This window comes from Nyctibius grandis, chromosome Z, assembly GCF_013368605.1.
Source record: "Nyctibius grandis isolate bNycGra1 chromosome Z, bNycGra1.pri, whole genome shotgun sequence".
NCBI lineage: Eukaryota > Metazoa > Chordata > Aves > Nyctibiiformes > Nyctibiidae > Nyctibius > Nyctibius grandis.
Window position 1 is genome coordinate 97,016,994 of NC_090695.1, and position 14,627 is coordinate 97,031,620.

At 46.2% G+C, this 14,627-nt stretch overlaps 1 protein-coding gene across 3 annotated transcripts in view; it reads right to left on the bottom strand.

Annotated features, from left to right (window-relative positions):
* TOM1L2 (target of myb1 like 2 membrane trafficking protein) overlaps positions 1-14,627 on the bottom strand; it is a 58,070-nt gene that overhangs the window by 6,731 nt on the left and 36,712 nt on the right. The window contains exons 12-14 of one of the 3 annotated variants that reach the window (XM_068422789.1): positions 12,545-12,620; positions 9,355-9,420; positions 2,073-2,132 (exon numbers count right to left, since the gene is read on the bottom strand). In XM_068422789.1, coding sequence (XP_068278890.1) covers positions 2,073-2,132; positions 9,355-9,420; positions 12,545-12,620 — 202 coding nt within the window. The remainder of the gene's footprint in view (positions 1-2,072; positions 2,133-9,354; positions 9,421-12,544; positions 12,621-14,627) is intronic. The other 2 variants (XM_068422790.1, XM_068422791.1) reach the window with 2 other exon arrangements.

A 14,627-nucleotide genomic window follows, 5' to 3' on the forward strand; every position in this document is an offset into this window, starting at 1 on the left:
TTGGTGTACAAAGACAGGACTAGGGCGGACTGGATGAAGGATACTGATGGGCAGTTGGTGTCTGTCCATGAGACACGAAGGCTGGGACGCCAGCAGGTCAGCGTATTTCAACTTGCAAATTTCCAACAGTGCTTTAATAAGGAAATTAAAAGTCCAAGGATGTGGCATCCTTGTCAATCTATCAGGATGTTAAAAATGGGCAAAAATACTAGTTGAAAACCTCATGTTGAACCTGCTTTGAGAAAGAAAAGTATTTGTCCATACCTTGGCTTCTCTACCAGGAGGGTGGAACATACTGACTGGCCTCACAAAAGTTTTTAATGCCTGAGAATTAATGCCACCTTGTACCTACTAGCTTTCTACTGCACAGAGGCTTCCAAAGGTACACACAGCAGCCACTGCTTCACCTGCAGAGGTACTGTTTGTTCCAGCGTACCCCAAAAAGGGTAAGGAATTAAATAACAATTAGCTGACGTGATCTGTACCTTCCTCAGCTGGGAAGCAGAGAACTGAAATGAACCACTAACAAAAAAAGGAGGGGGGGAACCCAGAGTGAGAAACAAAAATCCAGCCCAAGCTTTCTCAGAGGGCATCTCCATGCTGCACCCACATGCAGTGAGGATGGGGACCCAGGTACCACGGAGAAGGGAAGCCGGTACAGTCACGGCCACAGCGTGTGAGATCCCCAGGCTTGTTCAGGCATTTACAGGCTCTTTTTGAGCAAGACTATCTACGGGATGACAGATGCACAGAGCTACCTCGATATCTCTCCGTAAGATCTCCTTTCCTGCTAAATTAATTTAAATGGCAAAGACAAAAGTTTATTGTTTAGCAGAGTGGACGTGCTACATTTACTGTATTTCTTTAACAAACCTGGCCAGTTTGTAATTAAATTTGAAAATGACTGCCTGCTCCGAGGCCTGAAAAAACTACCTGCAGCTGAAACCCAGTGACATTTCAAAGACAGCCAGTCAGTCTGCCCGACTCAAACACTGAAACCCAGAATCTGTTGAAGCACTTCAGGCAGCTTTGGAGAGCAGGAGCATTTTCTGCCTCTCAGTACAGTCAGCTCCTCTGGTGCCAGAGCAGAGGCTGACGTGCCAGAGCATGCCAGAGCCTGAACCCCGCAGCTCCCAGCTAGGAGCTGAGCAGGCAACAGCAAGGGGCTGGGGGAGACCTTCAGGAGTAGGGAGTTATTTAGGGACAATATCTGAAGTGGGAAGAATGGAAGGAGATGATCTGTAGGGATATGGTGACCACAAGGAAACAGTCCAGTTCACTAAAACCATGTTTAAAAGAACAGTCTGAAACGCAACCCACTGCCTGTCCCCAAAATGTACTTGGTTAATTTGAGTCAGATGCTTACATTAAAAAAAAAAAGACCGGAATAAATGCGTTCTAGCTGTACCACTGCTTAAACCACATGTGTACTGGTACAGCAAAACAAACTCCAGAATGAAGGAAAAGCTACTTTTAGTTCTTTTGTTTGTTTGTTTAATAATTACTAGACAATAATAATTCAGGAGAAACTGAAAGCTATAAACATTCAAGAGAGACTGTTATAAATGTTTATTATTACTATTATGAAACATGTCAAGACTGCTTGCCAATTTAACAGACACCTCCATTTGAAAGGAATCTAAGCCCTGATCCAGCATCTCTTAAAAGCATGTCTCAACATAAGCATGTACTTAGATCCTGTCAAAGCTACTGCAGCCTTAAACATGTGCTTTAAGTCTGGCTGAGAACACAGGTAAACTCCAGCACATGTTTAAATGCTTTCCTATACGGCGACCAGAAACACACAATTTCTGGAACACACGCTGTTCTGTGATGTTAACGTGGAGAAGTGAAAATAAAACAACTCAGAAAAAAACACGTTTTGATTGAATTGCTGAACAGGACTCTACCTCCTCCTGCTTAGATATTCCCTTCAAAGGGAAATAAGCTATAAAATTTGGAAGCTTCTCTGCCTCCCGTTACAAGAAGTTCCAGTAACTCAGCAATGCATTCAAAGTTATCCGTACAAGTGCTATCGCCCGTGTGAAAAATGAAAATATAAAGAGTCTCACCAAGTCGGTACTGAGCCACTCCTCAATGTCATCCATGACAGAGGACTGTGCAACAGGGATCTAGGGAGTGCAGCGAGAGAACAGCAAGGCAGGCAAAAACCAAAACACATCCACAATCATGGCCACAGAGCGATGGAAAACGCCAGAAATAAGATTAAAAAACAAAACAAAAACAAAGATGTAAGGTGTGCTGGAAAAAAAAAAAGGCAACAAAATATAAATGGCATTTCAAATAAAGAAACACTTGGAAAGGAAATTATGAACAACAAGGCTAAAAAAAAAACAAGAGAAAGATTATGGGGAATGACGTGACTTGAGGCCAGTGTAAGACGGGTAACTTCTCGACCACGTATTAAAACCATCAGGATGGACTGATGATTCTAATCTTGATCGTGAAAAGCTTTTAAGGGTAGAATACTGGATATCAGTTAGGTTTTGAACTGTTAAATTTACACCTTTTATTTTTAAAAATGGGTATTAGCCAAAGTGAAGGGTTAGCAAAAAAAAAGGGGCTCAAAGTCTTCAGGCAACTCTCCTACGACAACAATTGGATTTTCTCCACGGGTGGAGGCACTCAGAGCCCAGGGTACACAGTCATGTTTCCTTCCAGATCCTCCTCCCACCGCACCGCTGAGCCTCGGCACACCAATTTAAAGCAAAACCGTCCTGGTCCTGCTCCTCTGCCAAAGGTGACCCTCTTGCAGCAGAGGCAGCAGAACCCAACATGTGCCAGGGCAAAGTGCGGAGTCTCAAAGGTGAAGGGGAGGAGGAGGATGGGGCAGCAGCTCCTGGCACAGGCAGAGGAGAGCTCTCCGGCTCCAGCTCCAGCGATGCCTCGCAGTGCTGCAGCCAGGCTCCCCCCAGCCTGCCTGTCAGGCCTCCACGGGTGGTTTAAGGAAAAGGCAGGGGAGGTTTGCCTCTCCTCCTGCAATAAAACCGCTCATGTTACGCCGTGCGATTGCGACAGGCAGCACAGCCGCAGCGTGCCAAGTGCTGAAGTGCAGCTATTCCACAGAGCGCTACGGGCAACTGGGTCAGCGAAGGGAAATTACTGCTTATTAGGTGTAGAATTTCCTGAGTTAACTACGCTGCTTACATATAACAGAGGGCTGCAAAAGTAAACAGGAAAACACCACAATAGATCTCGTAAGGACGACCTGAAAAACACTTGGAAAGCAACGTCAGGCAGGCAGGTTGCAGGCCAGAGCATGGCAGCCAAGCGGCTCTGAGGAAGAAGAGGGGTCAGGGGTTGTCCCCAGCTTTGCCTGAAACATCTCACGGGATGAAGAGCTGACAGAGGCTCTGCAGATGAATTCCCTGGGAGATGTAGCTTTCTCATGGAGGAAGACAGGCAGATGGTGAATGACAGAGGCAGCAGCACAGACTGACGCTGTTTAGCAGAGCTCCTCAAGAATTTTTTTCTCCTAATCAAGCAGCCCTTTGTGCTGAGGAGGTCAATGAAGCCCTTGCTTGAGGTGAGGTCGCTAAGGTGGGTTAGTTGTGTCAAAGGACTGGAAATCCAGAGCTCAATCCAAAGCATCTCCCACCAAGAGAGGCACCGGGAAGATGGCTTGGCTCCAACTCTGCAGGTTGCTGGACAAAGTGCACGTGAGAGATCCAGGAAGGGTCAGAGGTGCAAGCTGTCATTTTGCTTTCAGCTAATACATGATGAGCCCAAACAGAAAATCAGTTCCTGCAGTTTCCTTTGGAATGAACCAGATTTAGGATAATTGCCCCTTTTAATTTGCAATGGAGAGCTGAACCGTGCACGTCCAACGCCAACGCAGCACGCTGAGGCTGCTGCGAGCTGGCCCAGACGGCCATTAACGAGAGGAGGGCTCTGTAGACACCTTCCAACACATTCCTTCCCAAGGACAAGTTGCATCTTGTAGAACTGGCTTGTTAGTTTAACACCTTTGAAAAATACTGGCTTCAGAGATACAAAGTGATGAATTTATTCAGCCTACAGCAACCTAAAACCTACTGCAGAGGTTTCACTGCTGCCTCTCACCTGTATTGCTTAACACTGCACACAATAATGCTTTGAAAGGTGTAGCCTTCAGAGCTGTTGGCTAGTCTGCAGCTCAGAAGGATAAGAAAATCTGTGTGGAGAGGAGGAAGAAAACAGCAGGGTGTTTTTGCTTTTCTGTGAACAAAGTAAGAGCAGCTGTTCTAAAAAGCCTGGCGGTACCACGGCCCCTGTATTAGGAGGAACAGCAGTTCAAATCTGGATTATCCTGAAAATACAACAGATGACTAAGTAATGGATTCCTGAGAGTTGCAGGACTCTGAGTTTGCAGGAGTCCTCGAAGAACAGCTCAGCAGTACAGGAGTCTGCGCTGTTGTGTTTTATCAGATTAAAAAAAAAAGGGGGGGAAAAAAAAAATCTACTTTCAGACAGATCCACTCTCTACAACAACCACCACCCTCAGAAGCGCAGGAACACTTCTCGCAGGTCATATATAAGAAGCAGAGAGAGCTGCAAGATAAACATTTGAGCGTGTCAGCCGTTTGCTATTCAGCACTGACCTTTTAAGAAGCTTCCCCCACCTTCCACCACGCTTAGAGAAGAGCCAAGGGTTTCTGTCTGTTGCTCCTTCCACGCTCAAGCTCTCAATTTACTTTCCTCAGACTCTGAGCCCCTTTTTCCCCATAAAACATGGGTTAAATGTATCAGGTTTAATTTGTTCAAGAATAAAGGGGGGGGGAGGAAACTCTCAAAAGTAACTGGAAGTTTTAAAATATTTTAACTGTAACGTTGTAGCATTTATATTGCATTTGAAACTGACCACACACAGAAGTTCCCTTTTCGCCAGTCAGTTGTGGATTTGGCAAGGCTCCCCCTTCCAGAAGCCCTCAATTGCAGAATGTGGAGGGGAGTTTTGTTAAAACTAATCCCCTAAAACACAACAGAAGCAATGTAAAAATAAATTAGCTAGTTTACACATTAAAAAAGACAACAGTTTCTGGGAACAAACAGCAGTGGCAGCCGCAGACTGCATGGAAATGGCTCCAGAATGGGATACTGTCTTGTTAATACTTTGGTTATGCAAACAACCACGGTCTAGTGAAGCTCTGTCTTGGCAAGACAGCTCCCTAGATAGCCAGTGTTGGCTGCAAGAGCTGTTTTTATAATGATACTGTGATTTCTTTCTTAAAAATCTATACTCAAAGTAAATGGAAATTAAGTCACAAACTATTTTTAGGTACTTCAAGTAACTGGCTTTAATTAAAAGTTGGGCTCATTGTTCGAATTCCTTTTTTATTTAGTCTTTGGAAAATCCTACAAATGGGATCATCTCAACAGTCCTGAAAGGGAAATGGAAAAGGGGGGCTGGGAGAACAAAAGCGAGCGTTCAGTCCCGCAGAGCCCACAGGAACCTGGAATTCAAGTTCCTATATCTAAGTTAGATTGTGTTGGTGTTCTCACTAGCAATCAAAAGCCAAAGAGTACTGCCAATACGTTTCCTGAGAAGTCATAAAATCCAATATTCTACCCTTAAAAAGACAGTTCGTGGTTATTATTATCACATTTTATTTCTATTAAAAAATGATCCCACTGGAAAAGAAGCAGGTATGAAATGACAATTCAGGTCTCTAGGTGAGCTCATTAATGTTCTTAAAATGTTTAACAAGGTTCATGCTAATTGTTGCTAGACTAGTGTCTTGTAGTAGCTTAGTTAATTCCACTTCTTTCTAGATGTTTAACAAAGCTGACACCAATACTTGGTTAGCTGCTACTCATTCCCCCCCCGTTAGTTAGCAATAGTAAGGAAGGGTCTGTCATTCCTACGGCAGCAGAACTAGAGCGCTAAGATGCACGCTAGCAGGCTACTCCAGCTTACTACTACAGTCTTACCACCTCTTTAAAGCTGTTGTGATCTTGTAATAGCTGCCTGGCCTCAATATCAGAATACATTTGACTTTACATGTAAGGATTTAATTAGCTACTTGATTACGTGTAACTGTTTACACATTGCATAGATGGGGAAGGCAAGAGCTCAGGTGCAGCGTGTTCCCCAACACAGCCTGTTGTGCCCGTACAACAACCAGCCCATCAGGACCTGACAGGCATGTCCAGACAGCAAAAGCCTTCGTTCATGTGTGGTATCACATTGCCCTTGTAGCGTGTTCCGTAAAACGCCATGGCTGGACAGGTAATGAAACCCACATGGTCTTCAGAGCAAGGGAAAACACCTGCTTGCCTTCAAAAGGGAGAGGGGTCCTACCACACAGAAGAAATAATATCTTCACACATCTCTTTCTCAGTTTGTCCACAATTCAAGCGCTTTGGTCTCCAAGAAGATGACATATTTCAACAGTCTCATGTCACCTAAGTAGTTTCCACATCTTAGATCCTATCTCTCCATTGAAGGCGTGCACAGTGGCATCCCACTTCGTTAGTAATTAACGACATGTCAACGAAGGTTTCATTTAACCTTTAATATCTTTACTACAGAGAGGAATCTCCTCTCTAGCCAGGCGTGCTGCTGGTGGTCAGGATGCAAAGCTGAAAGCTGTTCACATCACTTTTTGTGAATTCTGGTTCAGTTTCATTCTTCCCCTGCCGCTGTCCCAAATGATGTCTGCCCTGACACGGGGGCTTAAGCAGCACCTGCTCCTCACTTTCATAACAAATATCTGTTTGGCATATGAGTGGAGTGACAGATCCTAACAAATGAATATAGGAATCTAGTCATGCAAATCTCAATAGCCACCCAAACTCATGAGAAGGGAACTGGTATTACCTGCACTAAAGTGTGGTGGCCACATGCTAAAGTCTGTGCCTAAGAGCTGCTGCTACAGAGCCCTGTCTGACACCTGCATGGCCTAACTTGCAAAAACCCAGATCTTACACTGCAAACAGATCCGGTATGGAACAACTCAGCTAACGTCCCTAAGTCACGGTTGGACCAGGAACGTTTTCTGCAGATATCATTTTGTCTACGTTACTTTAGCAGGCATAGCTGGAATGGATGAAGGTGTGGTTTGTGTCTCCACGGTCCTGGCATCACCTCGCCAGCAGAACTGAGCTGTAGATTAAGCTGAAACAGAAACAAAGCTGCCAAATTCACTGGGAGAGTACCCACAGAGCCCTGACTGAGCCTCCCTCTGCAACGGTGTGTGTGTGAACCGGGATGCACAGAAACGGAGTGGGAAGAACTCAACCCTAAGCTTAGATGTACTGCAGTTTGGAGAGAACGTCAGGTCATGAGGGATGTGGATACCACTCTGGCAGGTGGCAAATACCCTTTCAGTGGTCTCAGTGTTGTACAGGCACAGGTAACGGCAACGTCAGCTCACCCCTCTTTCCCCCCTCATCTCTTAAGCACAAAAAGTTACCAAAGAACGTGCGCATCCAAGGGATGCCAGTTATTCCACTGGTATTGCAAATGCTACAAAATCGTATTAATAAATACAGTTAAGAACTACAGCCAGTTAAGAAAGAAACGGAGTTAATTATTAGTTTAATTTTAGGTATTTCTCTCTCATATTTAGCGTACAGACAAGGTGTCAGGCTTGTAAGAGCAGCGACTGGCTGGCCAGCCAGATCCCCTTCCCTCCCCAAATCCATATGCCTCCATCAGTGCTGCAGTATCCTTTTTCCACACTGAATAACCACAAGCCAAGGAACAAATATCGTGTTTGTTTTTTTAATAAAGCAGTGGTGTGAGTGGTGTCAACAGCAGGGATGCCGATTTCATGCTTCCCTGCTCTTGTAAACAGTGGAAAGGCAAAGAAGAGGAACTAACTCAATCACTGGATTATTCATTATGGATGAACATCTAACAGTGGCACAGCACATCTCGGGCTGCAACAGAGCCACCGAACAGCAAGAGCCTCTGCAAACCGCTGTCAACAGGATCAGAGGCAGAGCAAACACTGCTCACTTTATGGCTCTTCCACTCTCACATGATGAGCTGTGGGTCTCTGACAAGCACTGAAATGAAACTCTGGCTCCCAAGGATAGGTGCCTACAGCTGGGCTTACCCCTGTGTGCTAGCAGGCACAGAACTGCTCCTGGGTGCTTGCACAGGCAGGCAGATACGACCCTATATGTGACGTGTCCCATCAGCACGCACCAGCCATGCAAACTGCTGACAAATCCACAAACTGGCCCTCGGAAATAACCTGGATTAGCCCCAAGTCTAGAAGAATAAATGCAAAGTGATTCACAGAGTTGGTGCACTTTGCTACTGCACACTCTGGATTTTCTCAACCTCAAACTCTGAGATGTTTCTCTTTTTTAAGCACTGGGCAGCTTGGTCTGGGACATTCAAGGCTCTCCCTGGAGCGAGGCAGTCCTGCTCCATGGGCCTCCTGACACCCCGTCCCACAAGCGCACCCCAGCCCAGAGGGAATTCTGCACTGCACCTTTCCGAACTCAGCTGCAGCCAGGACTGTCTCAGGAGGACTTTGTAGTTAGATCCCATTATTGGTACTAATCTCAAACACTTAAAGTGATGGATTACGTCGTCCAAAAATACAAAATTGGTTTGAGAACTTGGCTTTAAGGCACAGCTGAGGCTATTTTTTACCTGCCTCTGACTTCTGCACTTAAAGCAGGCTTTTGAACCTCTCTCTGCAAGCACGTAGACGAAGGACAACTTCAAACAAGGTCAAAATGTACACAGATTCAGTGATCTTCAAAAGCTTGATTTTATCAGAGCACTGGCATCACTAGACATGGGAATTAAATCCTTAAGGCCAGAAACGCTATTGTACCTTTTTGGAGCCTGAATCCTAATGCCAGTGGGATGGAAGATGTCAATCTGGGTAGCAGTCCTCCCATTCCCTTCCCTTCATAAAGAACTATCCCTATATTACTCAGTTCAATCAGGTATGATCCTAACTTCCATATGTTTATTCCAGACCACAAAATTAAGCACTACCAGAAAATGCTGCTTTGAAAGACATGTAGAAAGTGTCCTCTTTATGAACGTCATCCATGAGACTTGTGTTTATCCCTCGAAAAGTGGATACTGCATAAATAAATCAAGACAGTATAAGGAACCAATTGGATCCCCAGGCCTCTTCTGAAGGTGATGTGGGATCCTACAAATGCTTCACTTGGTTGCAGGCCTTTGTGCTGTATAAAGCAGAAATTGGTGCAAATCTCTCCCTTGGCCCCAGGTAATGATGTAGGTGGGAAATAAACTCCTTGTACTGTCTGATTTCAAGTGGTTCAGTAGGGCAGGACAAGAGGTGAATGGAGGATGGTTATTCTAGGTAAAGGGACTGGGGTGGGCAGTAGGAATTGCTTCACTGGTGAAGTCCTCACCATTCCTTGTGTAATTAGCCACTTGTCTATGGGCTCCATGTCTGAGTTCCCACCTTTACCTCTCCTCTGTGTTGAGAACAGAAAGGTCCATAAAGAGAGAAACCACAGCAACAACCCGTGATAAAGCAATATAACAGCAGCAAGTTAAAAACTTCACATACACACACACACAGTTGCCTATGGTAGCTTCTGGCATCAGCTGCATCCCCCTCTGCCGCCTGTCAGCTCTGTCCATGGAGGGACAGACCTCACCCCAACCTCTGCACTTCCCACAGACAATTCACAGAATTTTAGCACTTCCTCCATGCTGATATTAAAAAAAAGAAATAATAATCACTGACTAGTAGTGAGGCTGATGTTTGTCATCTTCTTAGAAGACGAGAAAGTGTAGGCTATGCAACCTACTAAAGATCAGTCAGACTTTACTGGAAACACTGGTATTACACACTGGGGAGTTTCCCTTGTTTACGAAGCTGTGAGTTGCAGCACACCCTACTTACCTCCTTGATCTCAGCACACAGCCTCTGCCCCAGACCCTAACAGTACAGCTCTAATGCTGGCATGGAGCAGGAGGGTGAGCAATGGCAGTTTGCTGCAGTGCTCTGGCAGTTTTTCAAACTGCCCCTCTCGAAGAGCGGCAGAGGTTAAAAGGACTGCTGATGCATCCAGTTCCTCTGAGCAGGTTGCAGACTGCACGGCACAGCACCACGAAGACTCTCAAGATGGCTTCTTGTCCTTCAGCATCTCATCCCTGAGCCAGGGCCTGGATGCAGAGTCATCTCCAGCTCTGGAGAGGCTCGCTTGGGACTGGCAGAGCGCAGCGATTCCAGCCCACCGGCCCTGCCAGAACTGGGCTAGCTCAGCAGAGAGGCACTGGTGTGCTTATGTACCTCCATCCAGACATCCCTATCTGTGGAATACCTCTGCTGTCCCCAATACCACAGATAATGGAGAATCAGCTGTAAGCTTTTATGTCTCATTTCAGTACTTGTGCTGAAGAAAAAAAGAGGAAATCACTCCAACTTCATCTACTATCTGTATAACACTAGAGAATTGTTTCTTGGACACCTCTCCTCCCAGTTGCGATCACACAACAACTCTGTGGCAACAAAAGCAATTCCCAACATGGAAAAGCAATATTAAGAAAACAGGGTATTTTTAGCTCGTCTTGTTTCCAGCTGCTAAATCACATTAAAAGACAGCTAATGCCACGTGACCAGCCATCTCTCTACAGACCACTCTGAGAACGACTACATTAGAAATGTCGGATGTGCTGAGTTTTACCACTGGACAACTGTGCTGGAACGAGACGTGTGTGAAGAATGTGTTGTGAAGCTTTTGGCTCCTCCCTAGAGCTGTTCTTAAATTAGCTCGCTACCCACATTAACGCGTGTCTTTCATTTACTGAGCACTGCCAGTTTTTCCCTACACATGCTGGGGCTGGTAACTTTAGGACAGCTTAATTTTTATTTCCTTTAAGGAGAGACACCCACAAGCCTCACAACACTTGACAAAACGTAGTGTTTACTAATTACCAACAGACTGCATTTCAAAACAAGCTATTCTGATTACATGATACAATCATCAGGACCTTTGAAAAGAGGCTGAAAGTCTCTGCAACATCTCAGAGCCCAAAGTTCCACAACCCATAAAGCATCTGCCTGAAAAAACTTTAACCATCAGATTAGCTTAGACACAGCCCTTTGAACTGACAACACTTCAGGCAGAGCAGCAGCTACGCTGGTGTGAATGACACGTCACATTGGTGCCTCACGCAGAATTGGCTGAGAACAAAAGTGTTAATAAATAAGGACATGACCCTGTGGCCACCAGGGGAATACAGCCCCCTTGACCAGTAGCTAAATGCAAGCCCCTTGTGCTTTCTTAGCCAGGAACAAAGAAGAATCTCAAATCCTTTCCCAGGTCCTGCCAATAACACAGCTCAGTGATACGGGGGGCTTGGGCTGTCACACTGACTTCAGGAATTCCTCTCTCACCACCCTGATGTACTTCTGTCCCTACCTCCTCATCCTTCCTCCTTTCCCCTCAGTACCGCTGGCATGACTTTTTGTGGGGCTGAGCTTGAAACTGGTCACAGGGATGACCTGGGTTATAAATCACCCTTTTTGCAGGAAAACAGGGACAGGAACAAGCAGATAGATTTGTGAGGTGGGGGGATGCTCCATAAGAAACCATTCCTGAAGCCCTTACCACTGAGCTGTGGCCCAGGCAGGCAGCTGTGATCTGATCCCAGCTGGCTCCAAACGCAAATTCTCCCTGGCTCAGAGCACACGCTGCCAGGCATGCCAGCTGCCCTGAGCACTCGCGTTTCAACTTATGAAAGAACCAGGGCGGGATCAGCCAAGGCATGGGGAGGCAGTTCTCCAGGGGGGGAGGCGTGTATGTGCTGCCCTGGCTCTGCCATGCTCCCTAGTGGCCAGCACAGACTAAAATCAGGCTAGGAAAAGGCTCTGAACTTGCTCCATCATCTAAAAACTTGCAGCTGAGTACAAAAGAGCAGGACAGTTTTAAACAGCAGGCTGGTAGAAAGGGGTTGAGGGACGATGAGAAAGCTCTTTCCACCTCTGCCTTCACCACGGTATGCAGACACAGCTGGCCAAGCTCGCTCTCTCAAACACGTTTCTAGCATCAGCTGCTGTGAGGTGACAGCACATGGGCCTCTGCCACCCACACAAGATAGCAGGAGCCTGCCCTGGGACAGAGAGAACACACTGCGTGCAAGGGCAGTGAAGCATTAAACATCTACGTAATTTCTCTCCCTGTAACTTGCTCGTGTATCCATGCACTTAGAGCAAAGACTAGTAGTCCAAGACTGCATCAACTTCCATAAGCAAACCCAAACCAAACAAATGCACACCAGTGTTCACAAGGCGTTTCCCACTTAATTCTTTGCAGCAATTCCAGTCAAAGAGCTGGACCCCCCAGGCAAGCTGCAAGAACACAGGAGAATTTCCCCACTATGATTTTGAAGTCTTTCAGGCTGGTGTGCTAAGTAGCAGCTCTTTAGAGATCATTACTGAGCAAGTACTCACTCCTACGTATCAATTTCAAAACAGCCAGTGCTAGCATGTTGATGGAATACAGAACAAGAAGTCTGGGTCAAAGCAGCTGCCTACAGCTTGGATTCCACGCACGGCTTCGGATAACAAAACGCAGAGCAACGACCTACCCCTCCTGTGTTCTGTTTTCGAACGTCCAGGGCAGACGCCAGTCCTTTGACAGCCTGTGGATCCTCATACGTCACGCTGAAAGAAAGGAACAAACCACAGAACTAGAAGGAAGTCCAGCAGTCACCCATGCAGAATGCACTTGCTACTCTGATTTACTCCCCTGGCAATCAGAAAGCACATTCTTTTTGCTAACAAGATTTCAAGCGTACTAAGTGTATTCCAAGAATCACAGAATCAACCAGGTTGGAAGAGACCTCAGGGATCATCGAGTCCAACCATTGCCCTGACACCACCATGGCAACTAGACCAGGGCACTAAGTGCCATGTCCAGGCTTTTCTTAAACCCCTCCAGAGATGGTGACTCCACCACCTCCCTGGGCAGCCCCTTCCAATGGCTAATGACCCTTGCTGAGAAGAAATGCTTCCTGATGGCCAACCTGAACCTCCCCTGGCGAAGCTTGAGGCTGTGTCCTCTTGTCCTATCGCTGGTTGCCTGGGAGAAGAGGCCGACTCCCACTGCGCTACAACCTCCCTTCAGGTAGTTGTAGACTGCACTAAGGTCACCTCTGAGCCTCCTCTTCTCCAGGTTAAACAACCCCAGCTCCCTCAGCCGTTCCTCGTAGGTCAGACCGTCCAGACCCTTCCCCAGCTTGGTCACCCTCCTCTGGACTCGCTCCAACACCTCAACATCTTTCTTGAAGTGAAGAAGAGGAGTGTGCTCTGTGTAAAGCCCATCCCTCGGTTTCAGTTGAAGCAAAAAGAGTAAGACTGGCATTATGAAAGGTAGGCAAATAGGTTACAAGGCACCAAAGCGTGTCCAAGAGCTAGCAGGGGACTATGGAAAGAGGCCTGATGACAGACTGCGTTTTGCAAAGCTTTGAAGATGACATTTGGAAGCTTGACCTTGACGCATGCACGGGGAGAGGGCAGAGGGAGACTCGAAGACAGATGAAACACAACTAAGCAACTTGCAGTGAAGCATACAAAGAAATGCACTATTTACAGAGCCTGGCTTTTTAAAACGCTTCTTAAATTGCTATGCAAAAGGGCCGTGTAGCAGTCAGGTGACAGAGGCAATAGCATCATTTCTCAGAGCACAGTGGTGAACCACAAGCTGAAGCAGATGCCAACACCTGCCCATAAACCAGCCCCTGGGAGGAGCCACATGTCTGAGCGGGAGGAGCACTTTCTCCTCCAGCGTGCTGGCTTCTCCCAAGCTCTGAGCACAAGTCACACTCACATCTTTACTGCCTCGCTGCTGCTCCATTTATACAGCGTATGATCCAGGGAAGACATAGCAATCCTCCCTTGTGAAATCACGGACCGATATGTGCTCCTTGTTCCATTAGCTCGCAGAGAGATAGAGGTGCAGTGTGGGAGGACTAGTTTCGTGCTTCATTTAGCACAAGAGACAGAGGGACCTCCATTAGATCTCTCTGCAATGCATCTCCTTTCTGACTACACACTAGGGTGCTCAGCCTGAAATCTCCAGTGGTAATGTGGACCCCTACAGTAGAGCACGTCTTTGCAACACTGATACTACAGCTGAGGCAATACCAATAGCTATATTGATAACTGCAAATAAAAGATCCTAATAAATCTGCTGGCTCTAGTTTTCCAGAGCTGGTAAGTTTTTTATAATCAGCTAAGGTCTGAGCTGAACTATTTAACAACATTTCTTACTTTGAGACAAGATACTGATGATGCTCTGACTGCTGGTAGCCACTACATCCTCTAGAATCTGAAACTAGAAAGAGGCAAGAAATACATGAAAGAAAAATACCTGAGTGTATCTTGTACTGAATCTCACTTGACAGAGATCAAAGGATTTCTTAATAAGTGCATAGATTTATTTTACATTAAAATAATTTGACCTGTTAAATGCCCTTGAAAGTGCCAGATTTGCAGCTCTAGAGGTGCGAGCCCTGTGCATATAAACAAATTAGGGACAGCACAGCAGCCGGGCAAGCTACACTGCCTTGACAGCCTGCACAAGTCTGGCTGCTGGGCCAAAGGGAGAGTCTAACTGGATGGTAATTCTGTTTCCAAGCCCTTGATGACAGTAATTCAGTCACCAAAATA